Here is a 23,102-nt window from a genome sequence, read left to right on the forward strand (position 1 = left end):
TACTAGATTATCATTTGTTATATTTTCTAGCCACGCTGTGTGGATTGTGGAATTGGCACAGTAGTTCTTAATTTCTACAGTTGGATTAAGGTCAGTTGAAAGATGATCCTATAACTCAGAATAAATGGATCAGAGTCAGGCCGATCTATATCCATTTAAAGTTTTCACTATAAGTTATCTTCTAGCTTCTGAAAGTCTGACATTTTGTAAGCATTGGAGAAATATATGTTGCCTAAATCCTCAATGATAATTCTATCCAACTGATAAATAGAGATTCATGACCATAATCACTTGCGTTTAATCAAGTCTCCATCTCCAAAAATATTATAATTGGTTACCGGCCAATGTGTACTGATTGGAACTTCCCAAAATATAAATATTGGTATAAAATAATGGGCATAGCAGCGAAAAAACAGAAAGGCTATGTAAGATTGCAATGGCGTGTTTTGCTGGAGTAGATGATGTTAGTACAGGGTGATATATTTCAAATTACATTTAGTAAGAGGATAGACAACAGTAAATCAAAAAGATAGAAATATAATTCAGTTCAAGTGCAGAAGTCAGCAAGCTTTGATCCAGGGATGATGGAACCCTTATCTCCTGAGAAACAGAATCACGTTTTTACAAAATGGACAGCATTAACGGAATGACATACTGCATTGATTGATAGAAAAAGCTCAGTGGTAGCCTGGATAACCATGCCTGAATCTTTCAAAGAACTGATCAGAGTGAGTATATAGAAACACCATTGCTACATACAAAAGAAGACAGTGTTTGCTTTTCCTGGCGTCCTCCGAAAACTCCGTGAATACACTTTCTCCTGGGTTACCCGTATTTTCCTTTCATACCACACATTCTTTATTTTGGCTGTTGCTTGAATAATATTTTTCTCTTTTTGCCTTTGTACAATCTTCTGTGATTCTTCATGCGAGATTGCAGCAGAAAAAACAAATAGGCAAATGTAATAAAACAAGCCAGGACAAGGTTAACTGGTCTATGTTTAATGGGCTGATGCATGGAAATTCAGCGTTAGCATATTACAGTTAGACACATCTAAGAGCCAAAGGGCAGTCTGTATTGGAGGTCCCCATTCCTTCATAACAGTCCTCTTTTTATTTCTCTGTGAATTGCCTGTCAGGTGGTAGGGTGCCTTCGTTAAATCTTTCCATCATTTATTTTATATAGAAAGAAATGAAAAACTACAAAGAAGGGACTCTTGCCTCCCATGCTTCATTTCACATGAAAACAGAAAGGAGCTGTTAACGAATCAGTGGAGGCCACAGTACAGACTGCTCTTTTTTATGTAACAGCTCATGAAAACCGGGAAGGCTCGTACACAGCTCTGTGCATGGTGCTGTGGGACTGGGAGTTCAAGAAGGGTGTGGTGGAATGTAGTGAGGGAGGCCGAAGTGACGTGGGGGGGACGGTGCAGGAGATGAGGGGTGGGAAAGTAATGGCATAGAAAGGAACCACAAGGGAAGCAGAAGCAATGGTGGGGGGAAATGGGCAGAAGGAGAATAGCAAGAAGCAAAAGCACGGGGAACAACCAATGAAAGTGAAGGACAGTGAAACTTGGAGTGACTCACATTATAGGACAAAGAGGAGCATGACAATCAGGAAAGAGGGAGCAGAAGTTGAATGAAAGCGAGTAATAGCATACTGGTGAGCGATGGGAGAAAGCAAACAAAGTGGACACAGGGGGGGAGGGGGTCAGTCATTGAGAAGCCAAGAAGGAGGCTCGAAGTTGTAAAATAATCCCAGAAGGTTTTCTATACATTCACTCAATTGGAGGTGCAGTGATAGAGCCAGTAGTATTGGGTGGAAGAAAAGTACTCCTCGTTGCTCTACCAGTGCATGATTAACATAGTCCCTTGTAAATAACTGAAAAATGTTGCTCAAAGAAAGCTACTGTTTGACGAAGGTGGACCCAATGCCTAGTGTAAGCATACACGCTTGGGGCAGTAGGTATTTAGACAGCTATCAAACCCCAACCCTGATGAAACTTCAAAAAAGTTCATAAAGTGAAGTTGTGTAGAACCATCATGACTGACGTTAAGTATTCAATAGCAGTACTGTGTGAACTTATATTAGTCCACAGTGTACGCACACCCTTACTCCTCTTGGCTTGTGTATCATTTTCTATCAGGCAAGGTGGGTGATTGACCTTGTATTTATTTTGTATGAAAATGATGATCAGCAGGTAACCAAAATCAATGCAACTCTTCTGCCACATTACTTAAAACTTGACTTCATTGTTCAACCAGAAACGTTTTAAGGCATTGGCAAACAGGGCAAGTGCCCACAGTACCCCCTTTTCCAGGAGCCCACTGCTAAAGAAATGTTTCTCATAGTCTCACACACCTTTGTCGACTTCTCTAACAAACATCTCTATGCTTATCTTTACCTCTGATTTTCCATGCCCTGTGTCCTTTTAAGGAATTTTGGCATCCCTGGAAAAAACGTTCAGCTGTTTTTTTAGCTAAAATTAAAGTATAATTCAATATTGCTTGGTATCGTGTAGACTTGAATTAGCAGACAATAGACAATACAATTTAAATTTGTTCCAAACAGGGAGCTTCAAACTATTCCTTGCCCAGGCCCCCTATAATCCTTAAGATGACACTGTCTATCAGTTTGCAATCACTGGCAAATTATTATTCATATGGGAAGATAGAGCAGGATGGTTTGAAATAGAGGAACACAGGCCCATTCACACTACTGCTGGAACAAATCGTCCCAATACCATTCTCCTCAAATCAGGGACACAGAGGCACTGAACCATCTTTTTCACAAATGATGTAACGTGCTTGTCGGAAGGCTGGCTGCTTCTCATCCTAACTAGCTAAAATTGTATTCTCATTAAAATATGTCCTGACTCAGGCATTGAAAAGCTTCATCAGTGTAAAAATGTTTTTGCATACTCAGCTGTGTTTAATTTATGAAAAAATGTGCGCAGAACAAATATAAAGAAATGGTGCTCCTTTAAAGACTACGACTTCAATAGTACATGGGTACTACAGACTTTGCTCGAACTGCTATGATTCTGTGGATCCGATAATCCTTAAAATTGCAGAATGGTGTGATGTCATTACCTTCGAACTGCTATGATTCTGTGGATCCGATAATCCTTAAAATTGCAGAATGGTGTGATGTCATTACCTTCGAACTGCTATGATTCTGTGGACCCGACAATCCTTAAAAATGCAGAATGGTGTGATGTCATTACATTCAAACTGCTATGATTCTGTGGATCCTATAATTGTTAAAATTGCAGAAAGGTGTGATGTCATTACCACATGCGCCTGCATTGACAAATACCTACCAAAAGCACCTACAACATGAATTCATGATTTTTTTTCTTTTACGATACTAAAATATTGACATTCAGCTTAATGATTGATGTGAACACTATACCCCAAAATTGACATCAGATGCATAGGTCATATTCAAGGGGCAGTTTATTGTGCATTCTGGGTCAGTGCTGGAATTGTCACACATCATAGAGGACCCAGACCCAGCACAGTAAAGACCAAGGGACTCAATTTAGGGGTGGTTGGAATGGGGAGTCACTTTACGTTGTAGGTTATACACAACCTTTCTCCAGTCCTGCTTACTTTTTTTTCTGCAAATTTCTTTCTCTGTGCCTGTTTTTTGTCCCAAAATGTGCAAAGAGTGCATGTATTTTGCTCAACCTGCACTTAAGGATACCCCAACTGGCTTCTTTTTGTCCATTTAATAAAGCTGGTTGGGTTGCTTTTTTAGTTATTGCAAGACAGAATTAAGAAGATTAAATAGCGTGTATACCTGCTTCTAAAAAATATAATTCCAGTTGTGGCTGTTTACATCTGTAGAGTGAGCAGCGCAAATTGGCAAGGACCTCTGTTCACGTGTTTCTTTCCCATCCATCATGTTAAACGCGCTGGAAGGTGAGATGTTTAAAAAGGCTGATTTAATGTCAGTTCCCAAGCGCTGGTGGAGTTAACTGCTCCAATTGTCATCCCCTGGCATTAGCGGCAAGTCGGTATTGGAAACGGGGAGGGCATCTCTTACCCATTTAGTACCATTTTCATCTATATCCAGAGAATAATAACATTTAAGTGCATAATGTCCTGCACGGCAGAACTCGGACTTTAAGTGAACATTGTCTGCAAGTGTTCCACAGACATGGCTAGCAATTTAAAATCAATGCAATTTAATCCGTTGCGGGAGGAGAAAAGAAAGGCTGGCCAGAAATTCATAATGAGGAAAAATTCAATAAGTACGGCTTGCAATTTGTTTTCCCAAAGAAGCTCTATAGACTGGAGAACGGGCAAATTCTGTCATTTGAATGATGTGTTGTGAGCGCTTCACATTCTTATGTTCCATCTGTGGCTCACTCAGAAATTCCGCTTCCTATTTTTTCCCCTCAATGTGCAGTATTCGTTAAGCTAATGAGTATGCTTTGCAAACGTTCTAAAAGAATGTGCAAACGTCATCAATCCATTATAAATATCATTATTACTAATAATTATTGTTGATTGATCATTACAGCCCAATATTTTGTGGCTGGAAATTTGCCGTTTCTGCAGGGTCACCCCAGATTTTTCCTTCTGTTGTCAAACCTATGTTTTGTTGGCCCTAGGACCAGTGCTAAAATGCTTGTGTCCTTCCTTTAAAAATGGTTAAAATTTGTAAATACCTTATTGACACCCTTAATGTACTTATAAGTCCCTAGTGTTTGGAAGGGCGGGTGTAATATTTCGTTCTGCCTGGTGAATTGGCAGAATTATGACGACTTCGCATTACTCTTGTAATGCGGAGTTGCAGCCAAATTCCACATATCGCTCTATGGCGGAAATGTTTCTTATGCCTGACTCCAGAACAGTAAGTTGGTAAGCATGAGCAAGATTTGGCGTCCACTAGTGTGATTTCTAGTTGGTAGAAGGACATCCAGGGAGACTCAGGTGGTTGCTACCGTTCATGGTTGGAAGGCTACTGCTCAAAGGCCATCCTCTGGTGCACCGCGTGGTGCGTTCACACTTGTTTTCAGCACAGATCGTGCTGCCATTGCAAAAACATAGTGCAAGCAGCACGACCTGCCTATTTCAACCCATTGGTTGAACTTTGTGGAATCTCCCAGGGTTTTTATGTAACTCCACGATATTCTGCAGAGTCAAATTATGCGAGTTCTGCCCACACTTAGTATATGGAACTACCTGTACACAGAGCCTGTAAATTAAATGCTGGTAGGAGTCACCAGAGAACATTGTGCCAACCACTAAAATCGCACTGCAAAACGTCTCCAGGCCTGCCAATGCAGCCTGTGTGAGCAGATTTAGACTGACATCTCGACCTGCCCAAATACATATATTACGAGGCTTAAACCTTCATTTTTAATGCTTGTAAGTCACACCTAAGGTTTTCCCTAAGTATCCAAAGGGCATTGAAAAATAGAACATGTATGTTTAATGTTTGACATGCCTTGACTGTAAAAACCTTCAAAGTAATTTTTCACTGTGGCAAAGGTTGCTCTCCCACAAGCTAACACTGATTACACTATCATATTAAATGAGGGCTAAATTCAGTTACGGGGTAGTTGGAAAACGGTTTCCAAGGCTCATTTTAATAGTCATTTAAAATTCAAGTTATGGTGAAGTCAGATGTAAATTGCTATTTTGAAAATTACACTTTTATTTTTTCATTAATTTGCTTAAACACTATAAGGTTTTTCTGCCAGTGCCCATATGTGACCTGACCCCTAATGACTACCCTGAGGTGAGATGAGTATTGTTACCAGACAGTGGACAGCGATCGCTGGATGAGAGTTTGAAAATTCCTTCCTTGACAGGATGGCCTAGGGAGCTGTGCTTAGCCCCCCCGAGCTACAAAGAAGCCTACCTTGTCACTGAAAGCTCATCCCTAGACCTGCCTCCTCTTTGTCTCTCTAGCCCGTCTGGCACCAAACCCATATGGGATAGATGAACTGACTAGAACTGGTTTATGGAGTGGAAAAGAAGGCTTGCCCTCCACCCACAGGCTGGCACTGGGCATAAAGGTAGACCCCCACATACCTCTCCGCCGAACATCCCTGGACCTGTGGAGGGTTAGGAGAAGGACTGCCCAGTCATCCGAAAAACCTGAAGGAAGAATGGACTTATGTGCCTTAAACCCAAGACCCAAGAAGTGACTCCAAGGGTGAGTAGGCTGACCTTATGTTTAAGCTACACGGACACAGCAAGCTTCCTGAGGCCCTTTCTGTGCAACATCCTATCTGACTAGTACCAACCTGCCATGCACTGGTCCCTGCTGAGGGGCATCTCCTAAGTCCCAAGTGGTGCCCCTAGTGCTGGAGTGTACTCTTTCTGCAATAGCTGTGACTCAGAAACTTTTTACCAACTTTCTGCCTGGAAAATTGGAAGAGACTAGGATCACAGTCAAAGCTGAAGCCGTAGAATCACTGGTCAGCTTCAGCTTGCTGCTTTGCCCCACTTAAGGAGATCTGACGTCCAGAACATTTTCCAAGTCCGAACATAGAGGGCTTCATCTGGACTGATGCTGAGCAGCAACCCACCAAGGCCTTCCTGGGCCCAGACTTCCTAGCTTTCCCACCTTCATCGGCGACCTCATCAGGAACCTGTTCTTCAGCAACCCCCAGTCACCGAACCATGCTTTGGATCCAACTTGCAGCTTGCCCCAACGACAAATCGATGACCATTATTTCTCCCCAAAATAAATGTTCAGTCTCAGTAACCAGATAAGGGAGAATAGGGGTGTGTGAATTTGTGATTTTTCTTTTAGCAACATAATCCAATATTTCCCAAAACATTTCCCATAGACTTGGGTGGTAAACTCCATATATAAAAAATAATGTGAAACACCAACAGGAGATGGGTTTTAGCAGGCTACACCAGACATTAATTTTTGCATATGTTGGGGCCAAACATTTCACAAAATAGTGCAAAATTACCATAACTCGAAATAAGTAAGCTTTGTGAGATTTAGCCCGCAAATTAAATATTTCACCCAGGCTAATAGAGAGTTACATTTACCAAATAATTTTATAACAGGTACCGGTCAGGAAAGTCAAAGACAACATAGCCTTCACAGGAGTCTGGCCTTCACATAAGTCATTGAGTTTTTTTTTTATTTGGTAAGGCTGATGAATAATGCTTCTAAATGCTGAAGAATGACTAGGCAGGTGCTTTATCACTGATCTCATTATCAGAGCCGGACTGCGATTGCAAACCAGCCCTGGCAATTACTTCCGACCGGCTCCCGGGGGAAAGGGACTTGGGGGGGGATTGGTCAGACATAATTGCTGGGCTGGAACACTGCTGCTGCACTTTTGTTACAAAGGGACGATTTTGCAGCACTGCTGCAAAACTGGCCCCCAGCAACAAAAACAGCCCCCACCTGTACAAAACCGGCCCCCACACTTCCGGCCCAGTGCCCGTACGGCCAGTCCAGCCCGGTATACTAGACACACCGAAGAACCTCAGACAAAGGGATTTATTACATGAGAAACTGATTAATGTTCTCACAGTGTGATGGCTTCATAATAACGATTTCTTTCTTTTTAACAAGATGAATCTTAAACCTTCTAAGGGGCTTTGAAGTTAGTCTTTACATAAGTAGGATTTGGAGAGTACCAATATGATAGGCAGATGCTGCCAGGTTGTTGTATCTCTTGAATATGGATCCCATTGGCCTACTTGTGTGTTCTTTTCACATATATATCAGAAAGCCTGAGATCGGCGTTTGAGGTTATATTGGTTTATGTAGATACACTCATGCCACAAGTAAACTGTGAAGGGATGAAAAACTAATATTGTAGCAGAATTTCTGATGTTAACTCTAGAAAGGAAAAGTCAACACAAATGTGACTTGTGCAGTACTATTAGCTAGGTGGTGTGACCCATGCAGTTTTAAACAAATGATGTGCTTAGGAGTATCCTGGATGAGTTATACAACCGACTACTGACGTATGCTATTGAAAGGAGAATATAGTGAGTATGAAATGCTCAGCTTCGAGATTAGATGAACGTCCAAAGCCTGCTGCCCTTCTGAAATAGGGTGATTGCATTGAGCCATACCATGAACAATGTGAGAATGGGCAGACACCTGGTGGGAGCTGTGGTTCTGTGATTTATTTGCCCAATTAGTAAAGGGCCCACTTGTCCCTTGTGATTAGGGCTGATTCCTGTATTATATGTTTCATCGGTTTGCACACATTTTATGAAGTTGTTCCTAACCAGGGCCAGACTAGCCATAGAGGGCACCGGGTATTTTCCCAGTGGGTTGGAGAGTTGGGATTTGTACCAGAGGGGGCCGGTTTTGTTACTGGGTGTCATTTTGCAGCAGTGTTGCAATATCAGCCCCTGGTAAGAAAAGCAGGAGTGGTGCTTCTCACCAGCACCCCCCTATGCTCCTGGGACCGTCTGAGCATCAATCTGCCAGGGGGCTGGTTGCTGTTCCCAGTACGGCCGTGTTTCTAATATCTTGCTCATTTTACAATATGCCCACTGGCAACATCCTCATAAACTGTGCACTACCTGATGAAAATGTAGTCTGTGCATCTGTGCTTATCTAAACAGAGGGCTGATAAATATGCTCATAAATCACAGCAACAGAGCTGCATCTGGTCAAATACTCGCAAATCATGTGCACAATCCAATTTTTGCTATGGCTTATATTGTCCATGATACGCCCATGGTTGTTCTTTCCAGCAAGGTCGACTTACGGTATTAAAGGTATTTAGTTACACTTCCTATTTTCTGGCTCCACAGTGATTTTGTGGCATCGGTTACACTGAAACTACTTATAGAGCATAAGAGTGGTATGTAAAAATATGACAAGCGCATAGACAATACCAGCTTTACTCTTATCAAGCAGCAAGCCAAGGAGAAACCATTAAATTCATGGTTTAATTTAGGGTTTGGTAGCTGGTTTACTCCATCACAAACGTGACAGTTATCCCTTCCTTCTTATTACAAATGCATTATATCCTATGGCACCAGTAGGAGGGCGAACAGTAATCAATTACGTTTGTTACGTAGAAACATGTCTGTTACTCTCTAAATCAGGCTCAAAGTCTTCTTATGTCTGAAAATTCTCCCAAATAACCTAGACTAGCTAAGATAAGCTAAGCACTGCAGAGCTCTTAGGTCTTTCTATTGTTTAAGAGTCCATTCACAAGCAGGCAAGATGCAAGAGGCCTTCCATTTAGGTTCTTCCACATAGTACACATACAGGATGGACAGCAGTAGTACAACACCAGATTTCCTCGCATACAGTACAAGTACAGAACTGGATGCAGCTGTGGAAGATTCCCTAACATTGCACAGAAGAGGCAGTGCACTCATAGATTAAATTGCCCCCACACTCACACCAAATAGAGCACTGCCTGCTGTAGTGCAGGTTTACTTCACAAGCAGAAAGGAAACAGCACACTGAACAGTATTGCATGCTCCCCTCATACACAGACCAAGTACAAGAACTTTGTTCTGCATTCTGTCCATGAATTGTTCTTTTTGCATTTGTCACCCCGAGTGGGACGGGTACGCCCAGACGTGGGTCTCGTGCTCTCCATGCCATTGGAGTCAAGCTATCCTGGCTGATGAGAAGTGAAGCCCCGAAACCGTTCCTAGGATGCTTGTTTCCAGTCCAGGGAGGACCTGGCCTGGCAGTTCTGGTGGGACTGTTCCCATTGGGCACAGGGTGACAGCTGATTTGCATATGGCTTGGTTCAAACTGGAATAGCCTGGGGAGCAAAAAAACGATGGATGTAGGCCCAGATCTATGTACTGGTGTGAATGTATGACATTGTTCTGCATTCTGTCCTTCAATTGTTCTTTTTGCAAGCACAAGTACAGGACAGGTAGCACCAGTGCAAGCTTCCCTAGTACACAAAATAAGTACAGCAGCTCAGATATTGGAGCTGATCGGACACTGCCGGTGAGTAGCCGCTGGGGGCCTTAGAGTGCACCTGTTGAGTTACGAAGGAGATAACCACACACCTCATTTGCAATGCCAGTGGTGACCCGACTCAAAGCTTTAACGAACACGCTCTGTCAGATGGGATCAGCTGATTAGCGTGACAAATGTCACCCTGCGGTGATGCAGAATTTCACACACAATGACTTACCCTATTTCGAAATATTTGGCATGTTGTAGGACTGGGAGGAACTTGACTCCATACGTATCTTCAAAAGCCAAAGGAAATAATGTAACTTTCCTCTAAATGCCATGCGTTTGAAGGACAGCCCTTTTACACAATGGCAACCCTCAAAATCTACATGAGAGCTAATGATTTAACGCTGTTGACCCATAGCCCACTCTCTATAGTAGTTCTTATAAGTACTTAAAAAAAGGTTTCGGCAAGAGGAGACATTTCTGAAAGAAACAGTTGTTTTGCTAGACTTTAAATGAATAAGTCAGGATTCCAGGCTGCTCGCAAGGTTTCCAGGCTTCTCGCGGACACATTAGCACTCTTCAACATGCATTTCTATTTCAGCAATTAGAATAATGAGCACACATATACCAAATATGAATGTCAAACATGAATAGGTGGCCTTTTTATTACAAAAAAAAAAACCCACAAATTGTTTTCAAAATAAAATGTCCTCAGCTATAATTCGATCCGAAAATGTCACAATGACATCAACCTAGCCGGTGTTTCTGAAGACTGAAGGAGTGAGATGGTGAGATAATTGTGAAAGTGTTCCATTAGGTGGTGACACGCCAGCAGGTGAGGCCAGGAGTTTGAGCACCATTTCAAGAATACGCCGTGTTTCGTTTACTGGCCTCAAAGAAGAGCGTAACTTTTTCTAACTTAGGCACGCTGAGATGTCAAGGCAGTGAAAGTTAATTGACAGCTCTGACAAACATACATTCAAATATGAAAACTTTCGATCCATCATTTATTGACAGACTTCCACGGGGCTTTTCAATTACTCGAAAAGCAGACTTCAGTTTGCCCCTGCATCACAATTCAGTTAAATGAATTGTGCATTGCAACCTAATACGCTGTTCAAGTTCCTGTTCCCGCATCAGCAGTGGTAACAGATTAACAATGCGATAAATGTGGCTATTCTATCTAGCAGAAGGCGCCCTAATTGATTGCTTCTCACATTCAGAGCGATTTGTGGTATAATCTGAAATATTTTAACAAGCATTGGAAATGCAATAGGTCTCGCATTAGGAAAGTTTGAGCTATTGGTCTTATAAATGACATTTTTTTTATTTATGTGTTGTTTTTTAAAATAGCTAAATTAATAGCTTTGTCATTTACAATGCCAATAGTTATAACTTTTGCAAATGTGACACCTACAGCATTTGTAATGCAACATGTTTTGTATTTACGTGACTTAGATGTATTGATATTACAAATAACAATGGCTTTTAATTTTTTTAAATAATTAATACTTAGATAATTTATTTAATTTGTAATGTCAATAGCTTAAACTTTTGTAAATAACTTTTGTGAAGATTATGTTTAGTGTTTTTTTTGTGACGAAAATCCAAGAACAGTGTGCCTTAGCAGCGCATGCATACCACGAGAGTGTGTCGGAAATAAAGATTTTTGAGGAGTGCGCCGGAAAAAGGTCGCGCTCGATGGAGACTAGAAGGCAATAATTACACAACCCGGTGTGGTCGAAAGCTCTATGAGACTGCATAATTAAATAAATGCATAATAAAAATGAAAGGAAGCGCCGTGTTTGTCGGGGCAGAGAGAATGAAAGCAGAACGCTACGGAATGGAAAGAATACGAAACGCTTGGCAGGGCTCGGATCAGTACTCATGCGAGGAACCCCCGCGCGCACTCGAGTGAACTGCACCCTATGTGAACTCAACTTGGCTCCTGCACAGAGCGCTCGAGCTTCAGACCGCTCGCGCCGTCCCAGTCATGAAGTGCGCCGTACAAAGGTGCAGCTACGAGTTCTAACCCCGGTTAAACGCCTCGGAAATGCTCTATGAACCCACACACGAACCTGCTCTGCACCCAGGGGTGGAATGTAACATATAGAGAGGGGTTTAGGCTGCACCCGGCTTCTCCAAACTTTGCTAAGTGTAAACTATTGTTACGATCAGCAAGAAGGAAATATGCTCCGGAGCATTGGACATAAATTAAAATGGTACCAATGAACACACGTCTTTGAAGCGCAGTTTAAAGTCCGAGAGCAGGAAACGCTGCCCGGTACTTTAGGAAACGGCAGCTTAGGTAAAGACCGACTGGTCTGGTTTACAGCTCCAAAATGAAAATCTAAAAATGCCCTTTTACAAGGGCAGGCCAGCCGTTCTCGGGATTACCCAAGCGAGGTCCGGGTTGTCAGGGGAACCAAGATTCCTGAATCTTTAGAAAGGCTGGAGCTGAGCTCACAAACCTCGTGACTTCAGCCAGAGGTGACTCTGAGGCGCAAATCTTGCTCATGAGAACATTGGGGCCTCGTCTTCGACGGAAAAAGGTCAGAGTCAGACCTTGAATACAAGTCATACCTTGGCCATCGTGTTCAGCATAACGGGAACCACAATATACCCTTTCATTGGTTCTGACGTACTCAAAATCTCAAGAGACTTGAGTTAAAATTATCAGAAAAATAAAAAAAATGAAAAGCCCATTCGAACTGGTAAAACTCCTTCGGTAATTTATTTAACGGGAGGGAGGGAGGGGGAGTGAGCTGTAAGAGCCCGATGTAGGTGTTCTAAAACTAATTTGAGGCACAGTCACACTGCTTCATTGCTATCAGTTGAAAGGTTCACAAGAGTAGACTTTAGGTCTTCAGGGACTAATCACAAATAGTTATTTTTGGTGCCAAGGAAATTAAACTTATGCTGTGCAGAGGTCCATCGATATACGCTTGCAGCCATTACCACTACTGCATGCTGGATGTGCAGAAAGAAATTAACTGTCATTATTTAAAAACTGATCGAATGCTGCCATCCTAACAAACCACCACAAAAAAACAGAAAAGTAAAAAAAAACTGGAGACACGGCCTGGCGGCCGTGAAACTGAAAGGGGAGAAGAAATGGCTGAGTCAGAGCGCATGCTTTGATGCAGCAAGGGCGGAGCGGAGTGGGAAGAGCTGCTATCAGTTGAAAGGATCACAAGAGTAGACTTTAGGTCTTCAGGGACTAATCACAAATAGTTTCTTTTGGTGCCAAGGAAATTAAACTTATGCTGTGCAGGGGTCCCTCGATATACGCTTGCAGCCATTGCCACTACTGCATGCTGGATGTGCAGAAAGAAATTAACTGTCATTATTTAAAAAACAATCGAATGCTGCCATCCTAACAAACCACCACAAAAAACAACAAAAGTTAAAAAAAACTGGAGACACGGCCTGGCGGCCGTGAAACTGAAAGGGGAGGAGAAATGGCTGAGTCAGAGCGCACGCTTTGATGCAGCAGGGGACGGAGCGGAGCGGGAAGCGCTGCTGGCGGCACCAAGCTGGGAACAGATGGCTGGCCATTTCATGCTGTGCACGTGCATTTTAACTCATTGCGCTTGTGCATTGACCTAAAAGCGCACGTGCACTGCATCAAATCGCCACTTTGGTTAAACTCTGGATAAGCCCCTATATCTCTCGCCAGCTCGAATGCGCAAGCGCATCGGCAGGCGAGACCTAAAAACAGAGGGGCCTACCATAAATTTGAAAGGCTCGTCTGGTGAAAAATGTTACACTATAACTGAAAACCCAAACAGACATCATCAAACAAAGGAACATTCTGAACTGCCAGTTGCTCATGATGGACTGGGTAAAGAGAATTGCTCTTTCTGTTCACTGGATGACCCCATTAGAGACTAATACTTTGTTGATTGCAATTAAGTTTCACCTTTGGAATCGATGGTTATTTGACATTAGCAGCACTTTTGTTAGATGGCCCTGATTGTGAATGCCAGTGCAGTAACTGGCTTCTGAGGTGTGGGCCTAAGATTGTACTGAGGTTCTCAGTCCAAGTGCTTCACGACTCCTAATGCGCCTGCAAACAGACTTTCCTGTCAGATTTGTGATTGGATGTAGTGTACGCAGTTCACCCTGTTTTGGCTAGATAATACCTTGCTGAATGTGTGTGGGCAAATACACAAGAGTCCAAGTTTGCAGCTCGTGAGGGGGATGAAGGTGTGATATTATGGCATTATCCCCCACTCTCAGGTGCCGAACCTGACAAGAAGAGAAATGTACTGCACCCGCTGAATACAGTACCCTCTGACTTGGTTTGTTCTGAGTTCAGTATTACATTTAGTAATAGTGGGAACCATGGTAGAGTGTCTTTGAAGTGCTAACTCGTTTTTAGACAGATGTTATTGAGTATTAAAGCAGCACCCTAGTGAAAGCCAAAAGAGGCCTCATGTAGTACACCAACAGTGCATATTCAGCTGTCCTAATCCACAATTCCCCAACTATATCCATCCACCCTAAGTTGCGTAAAGTGCTAACTCATTGTTCCAAACACTAGCATAATTTTAGCAAATTCACTGGGGAGGTGAGAACAGCCACCTGCTTCTGATGGACCTCTGGGCAGGCTCTACTCGCTCCCAACATTTTTAGAAATAGAATAGATAACTTAATGAATTTTGCAGCCCTTTCCTCAAATATATGGATTCAAACTTGTTTCGTTTTAGAAGCAGATTAGGCTTTGTGCTCCTAAACTAATTTAGTACTTTATGATCTGCAAAAGTACTCATAACCATTACTCATAACCATTATTTTTCTTCAGCGTCAAATCAATCCATTTTGCTGTCCGAAAAGTGTAGTCCCAGCCTCAGTGGGTGCACAGCAGGACAATATTTGTGCCACCGGAGACATAGGCCTAATTCAAAGTAAGATGTCTAGAATCAATGCATTATAGACATATGCCTACAGTTTGTTTAGATTTTTCTTGATCAATAAATCCCATAGGATTGGTGAATAAAATATACATACATTATGTTAGTTCACCTTGTTTACTCAAATGTATTTACCACAGGTACATAGAAGGTGGGTTCTTGGAAATGAGCAAAGGTGCAAAGGTTATGAATACTCATACACACACGTTTGTGTTTGTTAACTTACTAATTTCCTGGATCCAGCAACAGATATGTAGTTGAAGGAATATTCTGCAAAGCTGGTGCCTTGTCTTCAGTACTAAATCTAGTCTGTGGTTGGAGAAGATCACCTGTCTTCATTGTAAAAACCAGACAGTCTCTACCCGCAAAGAATAACATACACAACAATTTACTCATGTTTGCCATAACAACAGCTGGTACTCTGGACCAAGAAAGGCAGATGTCTTTTTAACCACTACCCACATAGCAGGGTTTATGTTTCTGAGAGGGGTACAGTATAGCTGGTAGAATAAAGAACACCCTAATACTTCTTTTACCTTAGTGATCCAAAATGTGGCTCACAGAATCCACTACCAATCATCTCCAGAGACATCCTAGACCCTTTGGTCCAATCACAGTGGAAGGGAGAATGATTTCGACCATGCCAGAGGGAAGAAGAGCTCATCTGATGAGGTGTGTGGCAAAGGTTCTGCTTGGAGCTCCTTCACAGGGATGAAGGTTCAGTCATCTTAAATATAGAACTACTGAGAAATGTTTAGTAAAGAAAAGAGAAAGTGATGCAAAAAGGGGTAGACATATGGCAAATAAATTGTGGGGATTGGGTTTGGAATTTTGTTCACTCACTGGCTAGTGCACAGGATACAACTGATACCTCACTACATTATGCTCAGATCATTCCTTGACAGTGAAAAACTACATCCAAAGAAGAATGCCTAGCTTGAGACTTCTAACTTTTGTTGAAAGTAGAGGCTTCAAGTACTCAAAGACTCTTGACTTATCCTGGCAGCTGGGGACTTGAGCTTTCAAGAGTCAGTTAGTTTGCCTTCTTTTTGCCTATTACAGGGCCACTTAAAGCAAAATGACTCCTGAGTTCTGACTCTGTAAGGGCTCAGTTGATCGCTGCGAACATGTGCCTAGAAAGCTTCCCTGAGGACCGGAGGGCTGTAGGATTGATTGAAAAGAACTTTTTCAGCAGTTTCAGAAACGTGGAACATTGTCAGCCATAGTGAGGCATAGTGAAGCATTCCCAGGGTGGTCTAAACTCAGGTGGGTAAGAAAACAGAGTTTGTCCCACTCTGAACGTTTTACTGCACTGAAAACAGGTTCAGTGGAATCTAGTTGTAAAAGAATCTGCCATTTGGGAGCCCTGCCAAGCTATTCCTTCCACTCTTGCCCAAGTGAAGGATTTTGATTTCCATTTCAAAGTGCAAAGATGAAAAATCTGACTTGAATACCCGCTTGATGTCTTTGACCTATGATCCATCGAGGTCAGCCTGAAATAACACCTAGTTTTCAATCAAATGCAAACAGTTTTTCAATGCCACTTTATTTATTTTTTTAGGTGCTTTTAGCATTAAAACTTAAAAAAAGTATATCTCTGTTCCCCATCCAATTTTTATGATCTTGGTGTCTCTTTGCTCATTCATCTTTTCTTTATTTTTATCTAAATTGATTTAGGAAGTTTATTGTGTTGGGTTCTTTACTTAAATATTGTTGGTACTGCCTGACCATAACACCCATTTCTCTGTAGGTATCTTGCTGCTCATACCATAGCTAACGAGGGTTGAGCCGACATTCTTTAAGAACTGTGTTTTGAGCTAACTAGATTGTGTTTATTTCTAACACGGCTGATCCTTCCACTTATCAGGGCCAGTCTTCACAACTCTCTCCCCTATACACTATGCCTTAAACCTTACATTACTGGGTCAATGATCATAGAATTTAAATAGCAATTATGCTCCTGCACAGTGTAATTGCCCCCAGAACTGGTTAATACATGCAGAACCAGAATTACCTCGTCCACTTCCACATGCAAATTTTGGATTCATGGGACAATTCTGCTCCCACGTTTGCTCTGAGCAGGTGGGAACTGAAAGTGGGAGTGGGATAGTGAATTGCAGGGGAATGGTAAGGAGCATACTAGGGAGTAGCGAGGCTGTGAGTGGGCATAAGAGAGCATTTCATGCTACCACGCCATAGAAGTAGGGGGCTTCAGCTTATCTTGTTCTTGCAGTCCCTGCCAATCCATACTCAATTTTACCATCCAGCTGTTACAGACACTAAAATCCAGTCTTATGTTACCATACCTGGTAAATCCAGGTCATGGAAACATGGTACACCTGTGATCGGCAGGAGTGGTATCTCCCCTGGAGATGCTGCTTAATATTTATCCAAATCAAGCTCTACTCTGACAAGTTATGCAGTAAATATTATTCCTTATCTTAGCATTCACCTGAGTCTAGTGAAAATGGAGGGACAGTCTATAATGGGTCTTTGTGGTTCCACAGTATTCATCTAAAGTCCTTGTTTGAAACATATCATACAAGAATACCCCTAACATAACCTTCTGTTTCATCTTGCTTAGGCTTTCTATACAGGTGTCCATGTTCCCATCTCAGGGTCTTAAACCTCTTTCTAAACTACTGCCTCACTCCAAAGCACTTTGAGGATTGTAAACTATTTCCTTAACTTACAAATATTTTCATAAAAAGAGCATGTTGATGCTTACACCACAATTACCCCACTGAGGGCCTCAGACAGAAGCAAGTGACTCAGCCTCCAGGTATTCGCAAAGACCTTAGCCAAAACATTAGAATCTGGCAATAGCCCATCCAATGAAAACTAGGCATGCAACTGTTTTCAACTATTTCCACTTGGATGGTAGGTACTCAAAAATCCAAGATAGTCAGTCCATCAAATTGGGATTGTCCAGGGCAGGGCGGTCTCTTCTTTTGTTATTGTGATCCTTATAATTCAAATAGTGTTTCTTGGCTCACTGGTAAACACCCTACTTTCTTCATTTAAAAATATCACCCTTGCTATTAGAGAGGTTATTCAACTAACCCTCCTTTTTCTTCTAAAATTTCTACTGATTCCAGTTCTGGATGAGCAGCTTGTTACCAGATCCAGCCTGATGCTGCCTCCTGTCCTGTAAACAGCGGTACCAAGCCCCCAGTGATATATCAGCTTCAAATCAACCCCCAATAATCTAGCTACACAATACAATTTCTCAGATGTTGCTATGTGGTGATCAAATTACTCACATTTTTAGAGGTTCTGCCTTTTTTTTACTCTTCAATGGGGTGGCTCAGAAAACTACAGTGCAAATCTATCAACAGCTGATTATCCATCTTAGCACTCTCATTGAGGTTGTTTAAATACTGGTTTGGAATAAGACTTAGGTCTCTAATAAACTTGATTTGTTTATGCATAATCAGTTTCCTTATTGGCTCTACAGTTAAAATGACATCACATCCTTTAGTATCATGCGTGATACAGTAAAGCTGTAAAGCAGATATGAAAGTTGTCTATTTGTTTCCACACACTTTAGAAAATCATTGGCGGAGTGTGGCCAAGGCTTTGCCAAGGTACAATCTTAAAATATGATTTTTGCTTGGTTGAACATTTGGGTTGTGAATTCACCTTAATTCCTGAATATTTCTACATGGGTTATTTAAGACTGAACGTTAAATGCTGAGAAACTTCAGACTTCTGAAGTTCATGAATTTCGATCCTGACTAAGCATATTTATCCTCTCTGGTGGATAACTAAACATTATGTAATAGTATCATTGTTTATTGAAAACACTCAAAATGGTGGAAGTATACAAGGGTCATTTAAGGCCACATTGAAGACAAAGTGAGCTGAACTTTGTTGCTGACCAACCTGTGTTAGGGGGGTCATGAGTTTCAATCCCAACAAGGGAGGCTTATCATCTGAGGTAGGTAAATTGAGTACAATGAGTTGTGTAATAGTAACATCTGTTACATAAAGCACTTACAAATGTGAGGTGTGTCATATTTAGCACTATGTTCAAATGTAAACCAGTCTGCAATCTGTTTCAGATTTTTAGTGTTCGGAATATTAACCGCCCTGGTTTTGCTCTTGAAAGGCAAACATTTTTTCTCTATTTGTGGTTTCTTCCATTCAATTAGATAAGTGGTAAGCTATTTACCAAAGTAACACTGTACTGGCTTGAGTGGGTTTTCTGGTGAGATGAAGGCATTGCACATTGTTCCGACTGTCCCATGTCTCCCTGATTATGTTAGATATGTTACTGAAACTTAAATGTATCATCCGTTGTCTGCACTTGAGGTCAGGACCATAGAGGACAGCCCTCACTTCACATAGCTCTATAGTTCCTGACACTTTCATTTCAGGCAAAGAGGTCGAGATGATCTCAGTTTTTCACCAATAATTTGTGACTAATCATTATTTGGCACGTTACCGCTTTCCTACTAAATATATTGGTGTAGTTATTTGGCAAGTTACTCACATAGGTGTGGTCATCAAAAGCTAGACACCAAGGGAATAATGTTCCTGACCCAAAGTAGGTTGTTCTTGGAGATTAGCTTTAGCAGTAGCAAAATCTATGGTAACTCTTTCTACTCATCTTGCCAAGTATGTGTCTTTTCCCATTAGCTATAAAAATGATATATCAAGCGAACAAAAAACACTTGACTCACTAATGCATTGCATTTGCATTGTGCCCTACACTGATGTGATGTAACTTAAATGGTAATCTGTAAAGAATTATGTGCTTTCAAAGATACTGCTTAACCAAATACAGCATGGCCTCATTTCTAATACATTGTTTTATGTTCTACTTTCATGAGGTCATGTATTTTTGTGTGGTGCTGATTATTCTTACTCATTATTGTGCTTTATCACTAATTAAGACTTCCTTATTTCATGACTTACCCACAGCAAATCCAACTAGACCAGGTGGAGGATCTTTTCCTGGCTCAGCTGAAGTCATTCGAGAGTCCAGCAGTACAACAGGCATGGTGGTTGGGATAGTGGCAGCAGCAGCATTGTGCATTCTCATTCTACTTTATGCCATGTACAAGTACAGAAACCGAGATGAAGGTTCCTACCATGTTGATGAGAGTCGAAACTACATCAGTAACTCAGCACAGTCTAATGGGGCCGTCATCAAGGAAAAACAGCCCAACAGTGCTAAAAGTTCCAATAAAAACAAGAAAAATAAGGATAAAGAATATTATGTCTGATAAAAACATCCTATTAACTCTTGTATAGAATTATCCATTTTATCAGAGACATAATAGAAACTGATTTACTTTACTTTTTATGAAGCACACTGAGAAGAAGACAGGGAATGCAATCAGAGAGCGGAGACTGTTTTTTTTTAAAAGAAAAACAAGCATTATGAACTTTTGTTTCTCAATAACAGGAGCCAATAAAATTCCCTATACAGTGTTTTCATTTACTCTGCCTGTCTTTATGTTGCTGGAACATTTTCAAAAGACAATGATGACAGCCACGCATTCATAAAGCAAGGAAAAATCAATATCAAGGCACAATACAAAAAAAGCTACCTATGGATCTGGAATTAGCCAAAGTGCTCGCACTTTCTTGAAAAGTGAGTTAGTCTTTATTGCCAGATAAGACTTTCATAATATGACATGGCTCAACTCGCAGACTTAAAGAGTTTGCTGCCAAGTGCAATGAACCAATGATTGGAACTTGCATTCACAATGAAGGTGCTGGCTTTTCAGAAGAAGTCTGTATAGTACAAATAAGAAGCCCCTTTCTGGTGTGAAGAAAATAGTTTGGAGGCCTTATTTTCAGAAATGTAAACTATAAGGCACTTTTTTCACAAGAAAACAAGAGGGCATAGATGCAATCATTGGAAGGATTTTCATGCACGCTTACTATGTTACAACATATGTTTATATAAAACACATCTATATGTGCTTTCTGGACTGTGATAAGTGATGTTTTATAGCCTGTTGTATAGACAATGCAAAATATATTCGCTCCAGCCATTTTTGGTAACTTCAATGTTCTAAGTGTTGCTAGGTATAGGACGTTTTATGACATCTGAAGCAACCAAGACTTTCTTTTCCAGCCAATATTATGCGGTTTTTTTTCACTTTAATTTGCATTGTTGTGAGGATGCAGTTGGGGATGCGTATGAATGTACATAAGAGACAACTAAAGTTTTTTGACCTTTTCAAGCAGTCTTTTTTAATCACTGTTGAGTTCTGTGTATGAAAGGAAAGGATCAGGAAGCAAAAATCAATATATAAAATAAGTTTACTCTATAATTCCCTTAATGTATCAAGGATGGTACTGTAAAACTCATGAAGTTTGACATTCCAAAATACTATCTTGACAAGAAGTATCAGGTTTGAGTTCTTAGTTTTATTTTAATCAAAATCATTATAGGTATCCTAACGTAATCAAGTATTCTGTTATACCCATATGAATATGCTCTCTGTAAACACAAATATAAATGCTGTAATCAAAAAACTCTTCCTCCTATAACTGAGACAGAGTTCTTTGTTAGAGACATCAAAAGTATAATATGTGGATAATGTGCTTACCAAAACACTTTTTAACATGCACATTTTGCCACAACACAAAGTATTTTAAGACCGGTTGATTCTGTAGTATTATTCTTTAATATGACAGAGAACAAATATGGTATGATGGCTTGGAACTATGTTATAAATTATTATACTTGTGTTCTGCATATATTTGACTCAATATATTCTACAACGAGTACATGCTGGAATATCCTCATATTAAAAATGATATATATTGTTTCAGTTATGTTTGAGTAGGCTCAGAGCAATAAATCATCGAGTAACGTATTGCTTACAGAGAAATTCAAAAATAATGCATTAGACTGAGCGAGAATACACGAAGAGAAATCAACTGATTCACTCGATGGCTTCCAGGGAGGAATAGAGATTTTCACGCTTTACTGACAGGAAAAATGAATTTGAAATTAGCTTTAAACAGCAGGGGCAACAAAGCAACAACTTTTCTGTTTTTTTTATCTCTGTGGCTGATGAAAACGAAGGAAACTGGTTCAGCTATCTCGAAAATACCTATGAAATGCATGTAGTCGATATGAGCCTTCCATTCTGTAGGGATTGCCAAACAAATTTAATAGTAAAATAATGTATTTTTTTAAAAAAGGGCTTTCTTATTTTTGTGAGTGTTTGAAGATGTGGCGACGAGATAAAGTACGTATGGTGTTGTCCCTTGCCAGATTGTCTGACTCTGGAATCCCAACTTTACACAACAACAACACAGCTGTACTCAGAGACAGGTGGCTGGCTGCAGTGAGGATAATAAGCTGGTAATTGAATCGTGTTCTTCTCAAAATTGTGTTGGATACTGATATAACACATCCTGTACTATGCTTAATATAAAGAAATGAATTTGACTAACCACGTGAAACTGAATAAGAAGTTAAACGTTAGTGTATTGTTTGGGCCAGAGTGGGTATTTAGAATTGGAACTCTGTATTCATCTACCATAATTTATGCCAACAAACTCTGCTTTTTTTTCTAAATTGCTTAATATTGCATTAACTAGGTAACACAAGTGACCAAACTTAAAACAGGAAATATAATTACCATACTTAACATCCACAACTTGTATTATTGTTATTTTGTTTTTACATAAATACAATGAACAGATATATGCCAACGCTGCAAAATTTGGCAAATTTAAAGTAACGCCATTGTGGGGACAACCTACCCTAGTTTTCCATCTACATACTGTAATTTATCAGACTGAGGTGGCATCTTTTCTATTACTGTACTGTGTTGCCTTTCTTAACAAAATACTAAAGTACTGTGTGAAATGGTCCATCCCCCGAAAAATAAAAAGGCCAGATGCCCCTAACATTATAGTGCTTTGTGTGATAGGTATTTACAATTTTATTTTACTGCAAGGCCAACTTATCCATTACTGGAAATGCTAAGCAAGTGGAATTTACTGTTTTGTTAATAAAATATTTCTTAATACAAACGAGAGACTTCTCATTCTTCGATTTCACTCCGAAGCAGCCTATCTAGCTTCTTTAAAGTAAGAGGACCGAATACCGAAAATTATTTCAGAAAAAGCGAATCCAAAGTTTGTCATTTTAAATATCACCAAGGAATTGCTAAAATACTTATCTTCGCTTCATAAACACATTACGTTTATTAATACGCCCTATAAAAATGTGTGCTCTTGTATATGCTTGTATTGTACATTGGATTCATGCGGTAAAGAAGTTATGATTTTGCGTTGTATCAAATCTGAGCATTGGAA

At 40.6% G+C, this 23,102-nt stretch overlaps 1 protein-coding gene across 23 annotated transcripts in view; it reads left to right on the forward strand.

Annotated features, from left to right (window-relative positions):
* Positions 1 to 22,820, forward strand: part of NRXN1 (neurexin 1) — a 1,652,744-nt gene extending 1,629,924 nt beyond the window's left edge. For all 23 annotated transcript variants that reach the window (XM_078649604.1, XM_078649606.1, XM_078649614.1 and 20 more), the window contains one exon: positions 19,734 to 22,820. In XM_078649604.1, coding sequence (XP_078505730.1) covers positions 19,734 to 20,038 — 305 coding nt within the window. In that variant the 3' untranslated portion in view covers positions 20,039 to 22,820. The remainder of the gene's footprint in view (positions 1 to 19,733) is intronic.
* Positions 22,821 to 23,102: the final 282 nt, after the last annotated feature.

The sequence above is a fragment of the Lissotriton helveticus genome, chromosome 6 (genome assembly GCF_964261635.1).
Source record: "Lissotriton helveticus chromosome 6, aLisHel1.1, whole genome shotgun sequence".
Classification (NCBI taxonomy): Eukaryota; Metazoa; Chordata; class Amphibia; order Caudata; family Salamandridae; genus Lissotriton; species Lissotriton helveticus.